Genomic DNA, 19,945 nt, shown 5'->3' with positions numbered 1-19,945 from the left:
TGTCTCCACCCCAATTACTGGGGGCAGAGGCATATGACTTGAGGACACCCAGGTCCTCAGGATTGCAGAGTAAACAGTCTTACTCACTAGGCTACCTCCCCAGCTCCAGCTGAATGCCCACATTATGAAGATGTGGGTCATTCATCTTTGAGACACTTAACTTCCCATGATATCTTCCTGCCTGGTTTACTTTGAGTGTAGTCTCACAGCACTGAGTGAGCTTGTAAAGAATGCCTTTTCTGCTGCTGTTGAATGAGACACTGGTTTTACATGGAATTACCAAAATTCATTTGCTAACTAACACCTTTTTCTAAAGACAGTATTCAATATAGAAGTGAGAGATACCAAGCCACCAAACCCTGACTGTCAGGTCCAAAGGAAACTCCACCCCAAAGTCAGAAGGGACAAATGGCCACCTGTGGTGTCCATTAGCATTCCAAAGCACAAGCTGACCTGCAGACACCCTCAGTCCAAGTTAGCATCCTAGCTCCTTTTACCTTCTCCCTACATTAAACTCCTTTAGCTCACTGGCTATCCCATCCCACTCCATGTCTGCAGGCCATGTTTGTCTACTGCTCTGAACTCTTTCAGATGCCTCTGGCTGTTCTCTCTCTCTCTCTCTCTCTCTCTCTCTCTCTCTCTCTCTCTCTAACAATAAAAACCTTCCCCTTGACCATACCATGGAGTCTTGTCAGTTTATACATGAAGGAGATGGAGTGTCATTTGTATAACTCATATTTAAGACTGTTGTACTGAGATAAAATTCCAACAAAGGCATTTATGAAAAACACACATAAATTCTACATAGCCTCAATACACTGTTTCACACGGAGAAATGTATTCACCTTTCTCTCTCTCTCTCTCTCTCTCTCTCTCTCTCTCTCTCTCTCTCTTTCTTTCTTCCTTCCTTTCTTTTTTTTTTTAATTTGGAGCTGGGAACCGAACCCGGGGCCTTGCACTTGCTAGGCAAGCATTCTACCACTGGGCCAAATCCTCAACCCGAGAAATGTATTCACATTCGGTGGTGGTAGTGTGGTGGTGTGGGTGGGTGTGGCTGCAGAAGCCTTTTACTACCAACAACCCAAGCAGGATTCCTGACTGGCAGGGTCCAGATAGACTGGGTTTTGCACTGTTAAGGGAAGTGAATACGACACTACTCAGCTCCTGTGCCACTGTTGGATTAGCAAGAGCATGATGCTAGGTTTCTGAGAGGCAGTTCTCACTAGCACACCACAGAACTTCAGAGGAAAGTTTTAATATCATTTAAGCACTTCTGGCTGGCCATGTGCAAAGGCTCCAACGCCAAGTCTTTGCTTTTTGGCTTTGGGACTGCACAATGGCACTCTGCCTGGATGCTCACAGGCCCTACTCCCCATGTGTCTGTGTCCTTCTTGATCTCCACTATAAGGACAGCTCTGAAGCTGAGAGTCAGACTGCGATTCTCAATCACCTATGCAAAGATCCATTTTCTATAGAAAGGGGTCACTCACAGCTTCTACAGGTTATGATCGGTTCTTTTGCTGACCCACCATTCACCTACACTATTGTCCAATGTAATCTCATAAAATAGCCAGGTTCCCTGAAGGTCTTATACATTTAAAAGTGAGATTTTATTTTTCAAAAGCTATAATAATAGCTCTATAAATGTCTCAAAATACCAAAGATAATTAACTTATAAAAGAAAAGGGTTATCCTAGCTGACAATTCTGAAGGCTATTGTTGTTGTATAAAAAATTAAAAAAGTAAGGTTGTCTTTTATCCCCACTAGGTCCAGCACCGAGGTGCCCCAAGATGTCTGCTGGGTATCTTGCCAGAAGCACACATTCTAATTCCTTGGCAGCCCAGACCAGCTGCCCCATACTCCATTACATTAAATCTACACATGAAAGAACACACAACACAATAACCTTTGACCCAATTGGTAAGATATAATTGCCCACCTAAACATACAAAGTTCAGTACAATCCATCCCTTAAGAACATTCCTAACAACCTGTAAATACACGGAAAGGAATCTTAACGTCGCCTGCCATGGCTTCTCTCCTCTCCCTCCTTTCTCTCTTCCTTTCCATTCCAGTCTCCTCCTCTTTAAACTTCTCTCCTGCCCATCTTTCCTTCTCCTCCAATGACAGGCCTCCTTCTTTCCTGTACCTGCCCCTCACCTGTACTTTACAAATTCAATGGGGAGAAGGTTCTGGTGAAGTCACCTGATACCTGAGCAGTGACTAGGCAGCTGTCCTTGGGGCAGTAGAATTAGCATCAAAATACAGATAACTCCAGGGCAAACCACAACAGGCTATCATCTAAAATCAGGTGTCTTCAATGAATTGAGGTCTCTGGGAAGAGGCCATGTCATGGCACAAGTGTACAGTGGGACAAAATACTTTTATTATAAATCCTAGGAGAGAGAGAGAATAAGCTAGATCCCACAATTCCCTCTAAAAGTATACTCCTGACAGTCTGAGGCAGTGGCTCTCGACCTTCCTAGTGTTACAACCCTTTAATACAGCTCATCGTGTTGTGGTGACCCCAACCATAAAGTTATTTTCATTGCTACTCCAAAAATGTAATTTTGTTACTGTTGTGAATTGTAATATAAATATCTAATGGTCTTGGGCAACTCCCGTGAAAGGGCCATTTGACCCCTTACCCACACCAGTAGTAACCTTTAAAGGCCCACAGTAATTACCAATAAAATCACCTTGGAAAACGAAGTGTTATAGATGGATCTTTGGTCCATTTTACAACAGCCAACTTCATATAGAATACTAAAAGTAATGGCATGCAAGCATCAGGCAACAGCCTTATCAGAGAGCAAGGATGTTGTCTTAGTTCACTCAGCCTACTGTAAGGAAACGTCATACACTGCTGGCTTATAAACAGAGGAAATCTATTAACACTGGAGGCTGGGAAGACTAGTGCTTGAAGATGTGGGGTATGAGAAGGACCCACTTCTTAGTTTATGGTCTCTTCTCACTGTGTCTCATTGTGTTCTCAGGGTGAAGAAGTGTTTTGGACTGTAAGGGTACTACTCATGAAACGACTATCTCCCAAAGGCCCCGCCTCTGAGAACCATTACACTAGGAAGCAGAACCTCAACAGGCCACATTTAGACCACAATGTTGTGCACCTCATAGGGGCTACCTTCCACAGACCAATTTTAAGACTTGGGAAGCCACATGACAGCAGACAGGCATTCACCTGGCAACAACCAGTCTTCTTACATAAACTAGGATAGCACTCAAAAAACTCAAAAAACAGTCAAAAAATAAAATGTGATAACAATCACCTTCGATGTAGAGTGGCTCTACCACATCATGGTTAATCAGCTCGAAGTTCTCATGGCCAATCCAGTGTTCCACATTTCTCTTCCTGCCTGTGAAGAAGTTGTCCACCACGGTCACCTCATGGCCATCCATCATGAGTTTGTCAGTTAGATGGGAGCCCACAAAGCCCGCACCTCCAGTGATCTGTATTGGGACATCCCCAGAAAGAAGTGATGACAGATGACATGGAGACACAGCTTTGATGCAGACACAACTAAAAATCTGGCAGTGGGTAAGGAGCAAACAGGAAAGGTTATGGCAGCATCTTGACATACTGCAGAGTAGCCTGACTACCTGAAGACTGCCATCTTCAGCCATGACAGTGTTCAGGGATAGCAGCTACTCAGTTCCAAACATCTCTACCGGCAGAGGTGTATACCACGGAAGAAATACTGACCATCCCCCAACATCTGCCCTTCCATATCCTTAAGGTCCATAGCCATGGAGTCAACAGGTCTAGACTGAAAATACAGTGTGGTTTGTGATGGCTGTATCCAAATCGGATACACACGGGTGTTCTCTGACCCCTTCCTGAATGACCTGAGTATAATTTACACTGTATCAGGCACAGCTGTCTACTGATAATTTAAAAAGTGCAGAAAGGAGGTACAGGCATCCTTAGATTCTGTTCCTCATGAGGACCTAGGAGCCACCCTTACGGGTATGGAGAGACAATCGTACACAGCTATAAAAATGGCTAGTGTTTAAAGTCACTCTCTTAAAGTGATCAGCAAAGTACAGAGGACTTGGTTAACTACCAAAAAAGTATATGATATTTGTTATACTTTAAAAAGGTCTGTGCAATTATTTCTATGGACAAATGAGAACCACAGATGTTCTTACAGAAGAAAGTCATAAGTGATGTTCCGCTGCCTGGTGGAACAGCTGAGTGGGAACAGAAACATGAAAGCTGCAGCTCTCCAAAGTCAATGAGGCACTAAAGGGGCCAGCATAGAGGGCTGGCAGCAACATGCTCCCTAAATCCAAATCACCACAGATGTGCCATACTGATTATGTTTAAAAATATTCTGAAAAAAAAAAACAAAAAACAAAAAAAAACAAAAACCAACCCAATTCATACAAATTGAATGTGACCATGGGGTGAAGCGGAAGCACAAGATGGCTTCCTTCTGGTCAGAGAACAGGAGATGAGAATGTAAAGCACCAGCTTAGGAGGTAGACAGCGATGGCAGCCACAATTCTGCTCTGTTCTTTCTCCACTTGGACTTCAGTTTATCAATGTTCCTTACAATCCTAGTACTGGGTAAACTGAGACAGGAGAATCAAAAGTTAAAGGCTAGCCTGGGCAACTTATAAAGTGAGTTAAGTGGGGTGAACTGAGTTAAGTGAAGTGAGCTGAACTGGGATGATAGAGAGTGAGGTGAGGTGAGATAAGGTGAGGGGAGGGGAGGGGAATAAGATGACTGAGTGAGGTGAGGTGGGTAAGGTGAGATTCTATGAGATATGAATCTGTCCTTCTCTTTACCTACTTTTTCAACCTGAAAGAGTCATCAGTAGGAAAATGCAATTCTCTCTACAATAAAAGTACATAAACGACTAGAAATGTGGTTTTAGAAGTTGTCAGTACCCACGAACCTCTTGTACATGGCGCTGCCCACAGGTAAGAGGGCCAAGTAACCTGTGACAGATACCAATAAGACTAGTCAGAAAACACCAGCTAGCCATTTTTCTATGCTCTGAAAATGGCTGAGTGCAAGTCCCAAGGTGAGCTTTCTCAGATTAAGGACATTTCCTCACTCCTTTGCTTTAGAGATAAACAGACACCAGAGAAGCTGGGATTTCAAGGTAATCACTCACTAGCCTGGGGCAACCTTCCTCACCCCTCCTTGCAGTTCCAAGCTCACCCACCACTTCGCACACCCACCAATTCACACAGGCTGCTTTTCCCTAGGCCCTCCTACTGTTATGGTTTGGATGCTGTTTTCAGAAGGGATTAATGGAGCTCAGGGGATCCCAGTTATGTCTCAGGTGATATCATAAAAGAGAGAAAGCTTTCTCCCTTGTCACATCACTCTGGTCCCCATATACTACTGCTGTGATGTCCTCTACCAGGTGATCCTCAAGAGCACCAAGTGATGGTCAGCCTCCCAAACCAGAAGCAAAATATACCTATTATTATTATTATTATTGCCACCTTCAAGTATTTTGTTACAGCAATATACTTATATTCTACCTATATGGAATGCAGTACCTATAATATAAGGGCTTTCTGGGAAAATATCTGAATCAAATGTAACACATTTTAACACTTCTTTCTGGGGTCCTTGAGGTTAAATCCAGGGCCTTGCTCATGGTGCGCAAATGCTCTACCCTACAGCCACATTCATCTTTTGTTGGCTGTTTCTTCTTTTCACTTTTTGAGACAGGTTCTCAGTAAGTTGTCTAAATTCACTCAGTAGTCCAGAGAGGCCTTGACTTTCCTGCCTCAGCTTCAGAGTAGCTAGGACTACACGCCTGAGGTGCCACTGGCTCCAGCAAATTTTCATGTTCTACCCAGTTACACTTTCCAGATGATCCATGATTACCAACTTAAAAACTCTCACTGTTTTCACTGACAGACACTCCATAAATCATTGTGCAAATGCTTATGATGTGAGCTCCTCTGTTCTAGTATGTCTGTAGCCAAAAGACCTGAGGACATCCAAGGAAGCAGAAATACAGCTGCCTACACTATAAGCATCCAGAGCCTGCGCAGGCCAACTCTTGAGGCATCTTGTGTATCGTGGACTGCCATGCTTGAGATTCCTTTTGTTTCCTTCTTAAGCAGGTCCACTCTAGTGAAAATACTTAAAGGTTTTTTTCAACATACCTACATAGTTATACTTTTCTAATTATAAATTTTATTTCATCAGACAACTATTTCAAATGGAAACACTAGCAGAAATTCAGCTTTTACAAAGCTTTCCCAGGAACAGTGAACCCAAGCACAGCATGGTTCTACACTTAGGCTCATTTCAGTGTGCATGCATGTACTTCTATTTTTTTCTGGGTACTACCAGGCAGCTCAAATAGCATTGTTAAGGTGAGCATTTAACTTACGCTGCCCAGTAAATCGACAGAAATAAATTTCCAAACAAACCTCTTCTGTGTCTAAGGCTTTAAACAAATATACAAACGGCTTTAGGTTTTAGCACCAATATGCTAGACTCAAGCACCAAATGATGCTGAAATGAGGATAGCCTATGAGATGGCAGATGAACCAAAAATCCTAAGTGCATTTGTTGCAGTAAGACACAAAGAAAAAAATCCACAAGACCACAGAGTGCTTATCTACCAATGCGCCTACCCTTTGAGTCCACCTAAGTCCCCTTATCAGAAATGTACTTCATTCGCAAGGCAACAGAGTTGGGAGGCCATTAGCGATCTGCTCTCTTGGGTACATTAGCAAAGGCTCAGCCTCTGTCTTCCCTTGCCCTCTATATCTGCCACAAAGTAACATGGTAACCCAGTCAGACACAGGACCTTAGTCTCCATATTTTTGATCATCAGAAACTACTTACTCTGTGCCTTGGAAATTACATGTGTAATGGACATTATGGCAATACAGTCACACAACTGCAGACCTCATCTGTGATCAGTCTGATACATGGCAACAGACACACTAGAAGAACAGACTTTGCTATTGGTACTCTGAAGAAAATCCAGAAACAGAAAGACATCCATGATCCCAACAAGAATAACACAGCCCATGATAAGATGGCAAAATGGTCCAACGTAGTCTACCATTAGCACAGATGGCTTCTCTGGAAGATTTGAGAAGCTGATCCTAACATTTTTAAGGAATTGCAAAGAGATCCACAATAGCCAAAACCATCTTGGAAACACACACACACACACACACACACACACACACACACACACACACACACACACACACACACTGTGGTTGGAACAGACAAGGTAGTATGACATGCCACTCAAATTCAAAACCTACTACTAAGTCACAGAAATCAATACTGTTAAGTCAGTGGACACGACAGTCTAGATATAAATACTTATATTCAAATGATTTTCCATTTTCAGCAAAAGTATCAGGACAAACAGATTGTGAAGCTTAAGAAAAAAAGTCCCTCACCTAACACTATATTCAGAAATTACCTCAAAATATAATTGTTGGGCCCAAGAGAAACTCAGGACAAATGGCTAACTACCCTTCCCAATAGCAAGTCCAAGTGTCTGCTGCCTCCAGGCTCACTCAGCACCTATGGCTCTTCTCAGCTCTTATAACCCCACCCTACCATCAAGTCCTCCCTTCCCCAAGCTTTTCACTCCTATAGAATCCTGCCATGTTGTCCATGTGCCCGCCCTCTTAGGCCTTTCTGCCTCTTCTCTCTCTTCTTCTCTCGCCCTTCCACTTCTCTGTCTTCTTCTGCCCTGTACACTCTGTTGGTCATGTTTTACTGCTTTCTCTTCCTGCTCTGGACTATACTCTCCCTCATTTATGATAAAAACCTTCCCCTCAACCACACTCTGAAACAGTGATGTTCTCACTTCATACACAGACCTAAACTTAAGATTCAAATCTATAAAACTCTTAGAAAAAGGCACAAGTCTTAGTGACTTTGGATTGGACCATCTGAACATACACATACAACTGTACAGGCATCTGACAAATCAAATTACTACTCTACATTATGATAGTTTAGTGGAAATCTTTGCCTAGCAACATAGGGTTATGTAGAAGTAGAGTGCTTTAAACAAAAAAGTAGGTTTTATTGGTGTGCTGAAATCTATCTGCTAGCTAAAGGCCCTACTCCTGTATCTCGGGAAGGGAAACACTTGCCAGAAACTGCTTGCAAATTTTTTGTGTGTATTTATTGATACCTTTAAAACATCTGCTAGCAAAATGTCTGGTCCTGACGTTTCTGCTCCTGCAAACATGCTTAACTGTGAGGGAAATTCATTAGGTGGCAAGAGAGTCAGAGACCACCCTCAGGTGGTCACAGGTTAGCTGGTTGTAAGAAACTGCAGAGGGTACTGAACTTTTCCAAGGCATTAGCTTGAGTCACAGCCCATGCAAAAGAGTTCTCTTGTCTATCCAAATGCATGACTGATTCTTCTCTGGCTAGAATTTATATAATACACCAACATAAAACTTTCGTGCTTCAGACACCATCATCAAGAAAGTAAAAAGACCACTTATAAAATGAAAAAATAACATGCAAAAAAAAAAAAAGTGGAAAAGATCCTGCAGATATATAAAAAAAACCACAATTATGATCCAATGGTAAGAAGGAAAACAATCAACTTTCAAAAAACTATCCAAAACCAGCCAATAAGCCTAAAAATTGTTCTAATACATGACAAATAAACATTTGAAACATTATGCTAAATAAAAGAATCCATCACAACTGGACAAATGTGGCATTACCCTAACCAGATAAGGAAGCCAACTTGTAGACGGTGAATTGCAAGGTATAAGACTGGTGCCCCAGTAAAGATGTGACTTAAAAAAAAAAAACAAAAAACACAAAACAGTAAAATCTCTATGTAACATCCAACAAAATAATGATTCATCTTTTTTCCTGGAGAGCTTGAGTTAATATTTAACAGTGAGACTCTTAGTCAGGAAAGCCCCCAGGACATTTGCCAGTGTGGTCCAAGAACCAGAAAGGGTTAAAAGCTGCAGGTGTGAAGTTTCAAGGATCTCCTTATAATCTGTATTCTCCAGCCTTGAACTTTTTGGTTAGTTTTAGAAATTCTATTTAAGGGGATTCATTCTGAGCTTTATAAATATAAGATCATATTACCTTTGATTATATGTAGTTTAATTTTGGCCTTTCATTATGCATTCCTTTTGTCCCTGAGTATACAGGAAAAAAGTTGAAAGTCCACACATCATGTATGTTCACAGCAACGTGATTCACAATAGCTTCAGAGTAGAAACAGTTCTAATGCCCATCAACTGAGAAATGGACAAGCAAGATGTAGCACAGTCATGCAAAAGAGTATCTGTTCAGCCATGAATCAAAAAGGTAGTGGAACAATATTGAAAACAGTATTCTCAATGAGAGAAGCTAGGCACAAAAAGGTATAGTGTACTATCATTTCATTCAATGAAAGATCTAACGGGGCAAGCCCTTGGGCTAGAAAGCAGCTTTAGTGGATGTTGAAAACCAGGAGGAGAAAAGGAAAGTAGCTATTAATGGTAAATGGTTTCTTGTCAGTATGTGATTCCATTAAGACAATGCAAACAAAATATAAAACAGAGAATTGGATACTTGAGGGGGGAGAATTTGATAGCATTGAAATCCCAACATAAAGCAAATTTCTTATCATTATAAATGTAAATCTGGTATGCAAACTTACCAAAATCCTCTTCCGGTCCTTTTCTGACAAAAACTTTACTGGTGGGTATTTCTGGGTGAAACTATAATATGAAAAGATTAAAAGAAAAAGTAAGCCCAGTGTGGTTCCCAGGTCACTGTCCAGGCTTTGTAGAGATGGCACAGAGGAGCACTCCTCAGAATTCTGTGGACAAAGTCCGGCTTCACAAACCATGCAGGAAACAGCACCATTCCACCAAGGTATACGCCAGCCCTATATGTTTTCCAACAAACAGATTTTACCTTTTTTGCTGTATTGACAGCAAAAAGGATAAAGGGACACTCAAGACAGCAAAAAAAGAGAAAGGGACACCATGTTTAAGGGTATATACATGTATATCTTTTTGTTAAAGAAAACATCTCAGTTGAGTATTTTCCATCTTCTCTCAGAATAAGGCTTCCATTTCTTTCTCCTCCATGAAGAAAATACACTAGCCAGAAAGGACACCGGCTAGCTCTAGTTTACAATATTCCTCACCCACCCCTGTTTAGATTAAGGTTCTACCTGGAGACTCAGGCTGAAGGTAAGAGAAGCTGCTGGCTGTCAGCAGCAGAAGAGAAGCACTACTTGTACTCAGCCAGGTCAAAATATGGAATGCAGTAGACATGGTAGAAGTACACAGTAATCCTCAGCTTGGGGAGGCAAAGGCAAGAGGATCGAGAGTTCCAAGTCAGCATGACAGAGCTGAGGATGTAAGAGAGATAAGAGAGATATAACACGGAAAGTCCTTGAGTTCAATCCTCAGTACCCCCCCACCTACACACACACACACACACACACACACACACACACACACACACACACACACCACCTACACACACACACACACCCACCCCCCACCTACACACACACACACACACACACACACACACACACACACACACACACACAAAATGGAGCACAGGAGCATTATGAAGTCATAGGTTCATATGAAAGGTGACTCAAGATAGTGAAGAAATAGAACGAAAGTGTGTCCTACTCTAGAAGTCTCTGCAATTCCTTTCTTGCCAGAATCCCTAGCTGAGAGACTGAGCCCCTGCACTTTCCGTCAGCCACTTGCTCTTCCAGTGCCCTCCCACCCTGCAAAGGCTCCAAGGGTCTCCAGTGCACACTGACATCCGAGGAGAACAACATAATTAGCATAGAAAGTCGTCAAAGGAGATGAATGTACACTTAAAGGTTCTTTCTTATTAATGCTATTAGGAGCTGAGTGCTCTAAATAAATCTTTGTGCAGGTTTGTAGTTATTGTTTTAACAGGAGAGGAGTGAGGCTGTCTGCAATGTCCTTGTCCCCAGCAAGCAGAGTTGGTACAGAGCACATGTTAATGGTCACTGAACTCAACATCACATCCAGTATACAGGGGCATGTTCCCTGAAAGTGGACGGCAGAGACACTAAAATAAAGCAGAATTTCCCTAGGAAGAGCTTCCATGTTCTCTAAAAGGCAAACTCCCTTGCACAAGGCAGACAGAAGGGCCAATGAAGATGAAGACAGCAACTCTGGGCACTCAGTTCTGTGCAGCTCAGTGCTTCTGGGTTTACCCAGTGCTGTCTTAGTCACAGACTGTCTTTGGCATGTGCTCAGAGCTGGTGCATGTGGAATGTTCTGGAAGACCTGGAAAAGCTGGACAGACGCCCCACTTGCCAAACGACTCTCTGCTACACCACCTCCTTCATCTAGGCCTGTGAGGCCTCGGAATAAGGAAGTCAAGTGGTCGGCCCCATCCATGTCTCCCCAGCTTCTGAGTCGGGTCACAGGTCACCTTCCTTTCCCACCCTCCAGGCTAAGAGATGATGATGCTCTTAGAAGCTACAAGCTGGCAGTAGAGACATAACCATAGGCCAGAAAATACAGGCAGAACTAGACATGGTGGTGCCTTCCCTCCCCGTGGTTTCTTTTTTAAGACCCACTCTACCTTGTCATTTTTCAAACAGTGTTCGAGGATAAAACTGGAGGCTGCTAGCGCCTTAGCCAAACTCTCTATCCTGCTCACCTACAGACCCACCCCAGGAGTTTCAGTGTCTCTGTCTCAGGGGAGTGAGTCGGCAGATAACACACTGGAAAGATGAAGTGGAGGAAAGACATGGCTCAGAGGACCAGAAGAAAGACTGTGAAGTAAATCCCAAGAGCCAGTCAGCCAGTCAGCCAGTCAGCCGGGGAACAAACAAACCTAAGTTTAGCTCTGGATGCGGCAGTATCTCAGGAGTCCCCTCTGAGTCCCCAGAAGTCCTGAGAGGAGAGGAGTGTTCAAGCTCCTCAAGGGCGCAGTGCTTATGCAGAACCCTCACATGTCCCCAGAGTGCTTTTGAGAGACTATCCAGATAGGTGGACACATAAGAGTGGCCACAAATGGATAACAAAATTTCCAAACTTCCTGCTTCTTCCTCACACTCTGGGCCTGAAACAAAGGCCTGAAGGCCTTGTATGATTTTTCTGTCTCTAGTAGGATCCCTCTGCAATAGACTTGTTTGATAAGTTTAAGTTTAAGGTGGGGGGTCAGGGCATGTTTATCCCAAAGTTGTGAGCCATTATCAATTCCCTGCCATTATCAAGTTGGCCCTAAGTCAGGGGAGGAAGTTCCCTCAAAGACTTGTAAAACCCCAACTATGGAGAACAGGTTGTACCTGAGCCCCCTGACATGGACTGGTGAAACACAGGAAAAGCCAGGAGTTCAAAGTCCTCCCTCAGAGGGTCTTCTTCTCTGTGTAGTTGCTGGGTGCACATTATTTCACTCCTAATAAAAGGTGCCTGATCCACCCGCAATGCCTAAGATTTCCCCTGCTGATACTTGTTACACTCAAGATTTTCCCTGTCTTAGTCCTTTAATGGGCACAGAGAACAAACCTAATGCAGACCCCTAGACAGTAACGCTTCGAGTCCTCTCAAGTGCAGTCTGACATTAACACAAGGGGCATGTCATGCAAATAGGCGCTACACCAGAGTGTTTGGAGAATAACAACAAAACTGTTTGTGTTTGCTACAAATGCGACTCTTCCCCAAACATCTTCAAACTATAGTTGGTAGAAAGTGATATGTAACCTGAGGATATAGGTGGCCATCTATAGTCCCTTGAAAGAAAGCTGAGCTTATTTGTCTCAGGAAGAAAATGGCAAACAGTTTTCTCAGGAGTATACTTTAGAAACAGCCAATCTGAACGGTGTGCATCCAGCACATAGCACCTCACCAGAAAGCAACTGTGTGCCAACTATCACTTATCAATTACCTAAAGTCAATCTAGACTCTAGCCTTAGGTTGAGGACACACCTGTAGAACAGTAAGCACTCTCATTACAAGTCTGAACTACCCCCGGGTTAGGACTGACGCTCCGCAGCAGAGTGCTTGCAGTGCATGCAGAAGGCCCTGGGTTTCAAACCTATATCACAATAAAAGAGTCATCATTAATTAGTATATCCAAAGAACATTTAAAGAAACAGACAAGAATTAAGCAACAGCATGAAGCAGGATCTCTGAGTTCCAGTGAGTGCAGATCAGAAGTGTTTTAGTGTATTTGCATAGCATGCTCTCTGACCAAAGCAGGCCATTAGAGAGGACTTAAGTACTCAGATTCTATGCAGTAGTATGTTGCCTTATATATGGAACATCTGAGGACCTTATTTCTATGGAAGGTACTAGAACTACAAAATAACCGAGAATAACTGCAAAATCAGTATTAATAAATGGGAACCAATGTGCAGGCTCAGGACATGAGCTATACTGTGAGACTGTCTGAAGAGAGGAGGCTCTTCCCTCAGATCTCACTCATGAAGGAAAGCAGTTATTTCAGCAAGAAATCAATATGGAGACCACTCCTACAGTCTCTAAGACAGTGGTTCTCAACCTTTCTAATACTGTGACCCTTTAACACAGTTCATGCTGTAGTGACCCCCAATCATAAAATTATTTTCATTGTTATTTCATAACGATAATTCCACTCATAAATATAAACATCTGACAGTTCTGATGGTCTTAGACAACTCTTGTATAAAGGTCATTTGACCCCCACCCCAAAGGGTCACACAGGTGGAGGTCATACAGGGTCACCATTGCTGTAAGGTCACTGCTTATGCCATTCTTGCCCTCTGCAGATTTGTTTCTCCATGCACTATTAACAGCTGCGAACGCAGAGCTGTAACACTTTTCAGCAACCTTTTGGTTAGTGTCTCCAGTCACAGACCCACAGAGAGGTCAAAGCTGCAATGGTTGCTGACGGATCCTGCTACTACCCACAACTTATGATTCTACTTTTCTTTATAATTGGTACTCCTATCTGCAAAGTAAAACTCTCCTCGTTTGCCAACCCCTTCTAGTCTGCCCACTTCACTCTTGGAGGGAGGACAAGATAACAACTCTTTAAGATACAAATGGAATTCAAGAACACATCAAAAAGATCGCTCACCATAGTCAAGTCAGGCTTATTTCAGAGATTCAGGGAAGGGTCAATACACATATCAATGTAATCAATACACAATAAAAAATGTAAACTACATAAATGGACTCGAGGACAGAGATCACATGATCATAAATGCAAAAAAAGTCTTCCAACATCCTTTCATGTTAAAAGTCCTGAAGACAGGGGTTGGGGATTTAGCTCAGCGGTAGAGCGCTTGCCTAGCGAGCGCAAGGCCCTGGGTTCGGTCCCCAGCTCCGAAAAAAAAAAAAAAAAAAAAAAGTCCTGAAGACAGTCAGAATAGAAGGAAAACATTTCAACATAGTCAAGACTGAAGGTGAAATGCATAGCACTGGAAATCTTAGCTAGAGTAGAAAGGCAGGAGGAGAAGGGAAAAGGCAAACAAGGAAAGAAAGAGGCCAAAGTATCATGGCTGGTAGATGATATCACCGTAAGATATATCTAAAGACCCTAGAGACTCCACCAGAAAACTCTTAGACCTGATAAACACTTTCAAGCAAAGGCAGGATACAAAATCAATCAAAAACTCAGTAGCATTCCTATATATCATTGACAAATACACTGAGAAAGAAACCAAAAGATCTTGGAATAAAGCTAACCAGGGATGTGAGAAAACCTCAGTGACATAAACTTTAAGATGCTGAAGAAAATGAGAAAGCCACTAAAGGGTGGACTTCCCATACATATGAACTGACAAACTTAATACTGTGAACATAGCTACTCTACCCAAACCAATCTATAAATTCAATGCAATCCATACCCAAATTCTAATGATGTTCTTTGCAGCTTCGAGGAGTGGGGATGGGGTCTTAAAATTCATATAGAAGCAAAGACCCAGATAGCCAAAGAAATCCTAAGCAAAGAGTACTATGGGGGTATCACTGTTCCTGATTTTAAGTTAACTACAGAGCCATAGTAGTAAAAACAGCATGGTACTGGCACAAAAACAGCCACAAAGGTCAAAGAGCCAAGGACTTTGATACAAGGCCAAAGTACAGCCACCTGATTTTTAACAAAGGTGCCAAAAATTACATACCAAAGAAAAAAAGCATCTTCAACAAATAGACTTTCTACATGCAGAAGAATGAAACTAGATCTGTTACTCACCCTACACAAAAAGAACCCCTAGGCCATTATAACAGGCACCTGGGGGCTGGGGATTTAGCTCAGCGGTAGAGCGCTTACCTAGGAAGCGCAAGGCCCTGGGTTCGGTCCCCAGCTCTGAAAAAAAGAACCAAAAAACAAAACAAAACAAAAAAACAAAAACCAAAAATAGGCACCTGGAAGACAGTACTGAGAGTCAGACAGACAGACAGCAGAGGCCTAGTTCCAGAGGCTTCAGAGAAGAACAACACTAGCAACTGTTAAAGACTGTTTTGTGATATTGTGGCAAAGAATGTGACAGCCTTCTGTCCTTGTCCTAAGAATCTGACCATGGTAAACGTAAAAGCGAAGGAGATTTCCAGACAGCCCTATCATAGATCCTGCAGTATGGTTATTAGCAGTCAGTCTTATATGGGTCTACAATAAAAAAGAGCAAACAGGGCAGCAAAAATACAAAATGTTTAGTTTTCCGAGCAAAGGGACACTGAAAACCTTAAAATGGTATAGACAAAACTTGGCAGAAGAGAGGCTGCAGTCATTAAAAAGTCTAACCCCCGCAATGGAGAAGGTTGATCTGAATTGGAACAGTGAACGGGAAGGGTATACTCAGGGTGAGAGCCCACCCAGCCAAGCCTCCAACTTCAAAAGAACAAAAAGCATAAGGCCGTTTCTGCTTCTGAAAGGCAACTTCAATCAAAACTGACATTGATGTGGTTCTGGGGCTGGGGTCCACCTGAGGGCAGCTAAACTTGACAATGTTTCCATACTGTGCTGTCTTTAGAGGCACAAGGATGTTAGGAGTGAGGGGGTTACGGAATCATCCACTGCAGTCTCAGAGCCTCCAACTGCCAGTCAGCATGTGCCAGGGAAGTCCCTATGTGAAGGCCCTGAGAAGTTACTTTGTGAAGTTATAAAGTAAAACTTAGGCTGTGTTGGAAGCCACAAGACATGGGAGATGCCAGGGCCATGGTTCCTGCCAAGGGATGTGGTATACAGAAAAGTTGAAGGAGCCCAAGAAAGATAACAAATTTGGAGGAGTAGAGTCATCTAAACCCTTTAAAATTAAAGTTCCAAAATTCAGACATGAACTATAGGATATGGAGTTTGCTCAATGGTTTTAAGTCTTGCTTACTCCAGTGTTTCCTCACTATGCCCCCATTCTTCCATTTGAAAAGAGTAATGTATCTTTTGTGTCACTATATGTTAAGGGTATACAATTTATTTTTTGATTTTATAGGAGGTTGCGATTAATATACTACATGGAATCTCATAAGAGATTATGGCCCTTTTAACAGTGTTGTAACTGTAAAAGACTAAAGGGACCTTTAAAGCTTGACAAAATGCATTTGCTTTATGGAGGCCAGGGAGTGGACTACTTTGAAGGAGTGGATGCTTTGAAAGAGAAATGTCCTGCATGTTAATTCTTGGTTCCCAGTTGTTGGTGCTGTTTGTGGAGGTTTAGGTGGTATGGTCTCCCTCCTTCCCTCCCTTCCTCCCTCCCTCTCTTCCTTTCTGTTTCCTAGTTGAGGTTTGAGATCTAAGTTCTCAGCTTCAGTTCTCACTGCTATGTCTATCACTTATTGCCATCATGGATTCAGCCCTGGGACCCATAAGCTCAAATATACTCTTCCTTTTTCTAAATGCCTTAGATTAGAGCTTATCTTAACCTTGGCCAGAGTCACCTCTGTTCCAAGTTGGCAATAGTTAATGTACAGACTCATGAGCTGTCCAAGTGCTGAGAACAATGGACTGTTTGGTACTCAACCTTAAGTGTCAAATCCATGCCCCCACCCCGAGGCTCACAGAACTGTACATGTAGGAGAAAGACTCTAGGAGCCAGAGGAGGATGTGGAGTGCTGCTGGGTGGACACAGCATGACCACTGCACCATGAACTCACAGCAGCTATGGTTAGTTGCACAAGATAAGGCCAACAAGATCAGTCAACATCATTTCAGCAAGAATCACTAACTGGAGTCAGTGTCTTACCAAAAATTAACAACAACAACAACAACAAAAAAGAGTGTGGGGTGGGGACAAGAAGGTGTGTGTATGGGGGGGCTAATCATGAGGAAAACAGAGCACTGGGCAGGAGAATCAACTGTCTCACCAGCACTGCAGGAGCTGCACCTCTATAGGATTTTCATGTGGGTTTGGGGGTTCCTAACTCCAGCCCTCATTCTTACAGGGTAAGCACTTTCCACTGAAGTATGTCCTAGGCCTAAGTGTAGAAGGACTTTTTTTTTTTTTTTTAAACTTAGGATCTCATTAGACTTCGGCAAAATCAGAGTAAAAATTAACTTCAAACAAGTAGCAAACAAACAAAATCTCCCTTTTGTTTTCCTAAAGGAAATCCATTGCTTTCAAAGAAAATAGTTCTTAATGATAATGTTTGTAATTCAGACTAAGGTAGGAGAACTGAGAACTCCAGGTCAATAAGGACACAGTGAGATTCTGAGCAATGAAAACAGACCTTGTCTCTAAACAACTACCACTACATTCAAGGTTTAAGAACTTAGCTTCTTACAGAAGGAAAAGATCCCTTTTGAGAATTTTTTATGCCCTCTAAGTTCGTATGTAACTTTCCTATATAATGAATTCAACTGAGAAGAACATTCTAAACACCAATATTTCCTGGCATACATCTAGACATTTTTTTTAAAGGTAAAACCAAAAAAAAAGGGTGCATACCTTTTTTCCAAATCTCTGATTTTCTCTCTTAATGGTTCAATAATCTGGAACAAGAACAAAATCAATTTTAAAGCAAACAGGCCTTCCACTACTTTTGTCCTAGCTTAACAATGGAGGGTCAGGTGGCATGAGCAAAACAGATTTGAATAGGGCAGATGGTCTGGAGACTAACAAACAGAAAGTCTCCTTACAGAACTGAATGATGTTTGAGTTTCAGGAGCACTGAACAGAATCACGGAGGAAAGGAAATGGACAGACACACAAATGAAATAGAAACAAAGCAGAGAGTAGACTAACCTCTTCAATCTTGCTTTCAATCTTTAGTTCACCATTTTCCTGGATAGACCTGTTGAGCAGAAAGCTAGAGAACTGAAATCAGTTGAAAGACTTTGTGCCTTCGAGATGTTAGCCCAAAACAAATCCTACTTACAGACCCTCTGCCTTGTTCAAGTACTGCTCACCAGTAACAGTGTGAAGGGATCTCCTCAGATCTGTGATCAAGTGGTTTTATCCAACAGATTGTTTCTATTAAACTAAATAATCTCACCCATGTTACACCCCACAAGAAATTTTATGATGCAGGATGTAGAGTGTCTATAGGAGCCTGTGTTTGTCTACTGGTCTTTCTCAGGGATTTAACACAAAATGGAGTTATTCCAAGTAAAAACAGAGTACCTCTCAATGAGACCTGAGCACCTCGCCTCTCCACACACAGCTATCTTTCTTAGTGGACACACACTGGCAGTGGGAATCAGATCAACAGAGCCTCACCCGTCTTACAAACCCAATTCCATAAGAAGAGGCTGCTGGGGGCTGGGGAAGTCAGTTTGTTTCTAGTGAGAAGCTTGAAGATTTCAAAGCCAACCTCCCATCACAAACAGCTACTGTTCCATATCTGATACTAGGAGATAACAAGGTGACACAAATGTTTCTTTAAACAGAAAACTGTTCTATTATAGCAAATCTGCTTGCACAATGAATGCTTATTCACCTGATTTTTTTTTCCTTTTTTTTTTTTTCAGAGCTGGGGACCGAACCCAGGGCCTTGCACTTGCTAGGTAAGCGCTCTACCACTGAGCTAAATCCCTAACCCCTCACCTGATGTTTTAAATGTTATTTTTTAATTTGGTACACAAGAATTCCTACTTGGAACTTGGATATTTGCAAGTATACCCCCTGCTTATTTTTTTAAAAAGTTAAGGCCAATTCAGTAATGAATGGCTCTAACCCTGATGCTTAGAAAGCTAAGCCCAGAGGATCATGGACTTGAGTCAACCTGGGCTACACTGTAAGTTCAAAAGTAGCCTGTACTTCATTGTAATATTATGCCCAAAAAATAAGTAAAACAGAAACAACAAAAAAAAAAAAAAAAAAAAAAAAACCATGGTCACTCAACTTAGAGGGTACCACAAGCTTTAACCCCAGAAAGAAAGGATGTCTAGACAACCACATCTAGTATAAACCAAGCATTCCTGAATCTGAAAATCCAAACATCCCAAAATGCTCTGAAATCTGATACACAATAAGCACCAATAAGACAGTTCCACAGCTCACATCAAGTGAAAAGTCCAGATCAAAACACAGGCTTACCAAAAGTATCTATAAAGTCACTTTCAGGCTATTTACATGTAAGAAACACATGTGAAACCTGTGTTTAAACATGGGTTCTAGCCCACACAATTTCATTTTACATGCAAAAATATTCCAAAATATGAAAAAGAAAATAAACAAACTTTAATCTAAACCAAGCATTTTGGAGATAGGGAAGACTCAACTTGTAACTGGCTCCCTTAGGCAAAAAAGCAACCATGATTTCTCTAAGACATTATCCTTCTAGAAGAACTGTGCAAAAGGCCCTATGTTGTCACTCAAGTCACCTAGAATGCACTTTACGTGTGAGTAGTAAAAGCAAGTGTCAACTGTGTATGTACATCTACGGGAGGAGGAGGCTGGAGGCAGGCAACACTAAGTGACCATCGTTTCCATCTGAACTTTCCAAGATAGACTCTAAAGTCAGTTGTATGCCTTGAGAACACCCACAGAAGACATTACATGAAACACCCAGATGTG

General features: G+C 42.1%; 1 protein-coding gene across 11 annotated transcripts in view; it reads right to left on the bottom strand.

Moving 5' to 3' along the window:
• The window catches only part of Uxs1 (UDP-glucuronate decarboxylase 1), a 77,338-nt gene that overhangs the window by 34,391 nt on the left and 23,002 nt on the right, over nucleotides 1-19,945 (bottom strand). For 4 of the 11 annotated variants that reach the window (XM_087564719.1, XM_087564722.1, XM_087564724.1 and 1 more), the window contains 4 exons: nucleotides 18,173-18,236; nucleotides 17,876-17,919; nucleotides 9,656-9,716; nucleotides 3,289-3,469 (listed from right to left, as the gene is read on the bottom strand). The exons of 1 other annotated variant lie outside the window; for it this stretch is intronic. In XM_087564719.1, the coding sequence (XP_087420845.1) occupies nucleotides 3,289-3,469; nucleotides 9,656-9,716; nucleotides 17,876-17,919; nucleotides 18,173-18,236 (350 nt within the window). The remainder of the gene's footprint in view (nucleotides 1-3,288; nucleotides 3,470-9,655; nucleotides 9,717-17,875; nucleotides 17,920-18,172; nucleotides 18,237-19,945) is intronic. 6 more of the 11 variants (XM_087564720.1, XM_087564723.1, XM_087564725.1 and 3 more) reach the window with 3 other exon arrangements.

This window comes from Rattus norvegicus, chromosome 9 (genome assembly GCF_021556685.1).
Source record: "Rattus norvegicus strain SHRSP/BbbUtx chromosome 9, alternate assembly SHRSP_T2T, whole genome shotgun sequence".
NCBI classification, from domain to species: domain Eukaryota; kingdom Metazoa; phylum Chordata; class Mammalia; order Rodentia; family Muridae; genus Rattus; species Rattus norvegicus.
The sequence above is the reverse complement of the archived record's forward strand: the minus strand, read 5'-3'. Positions and strand labels throughout refer to the sequence as shown.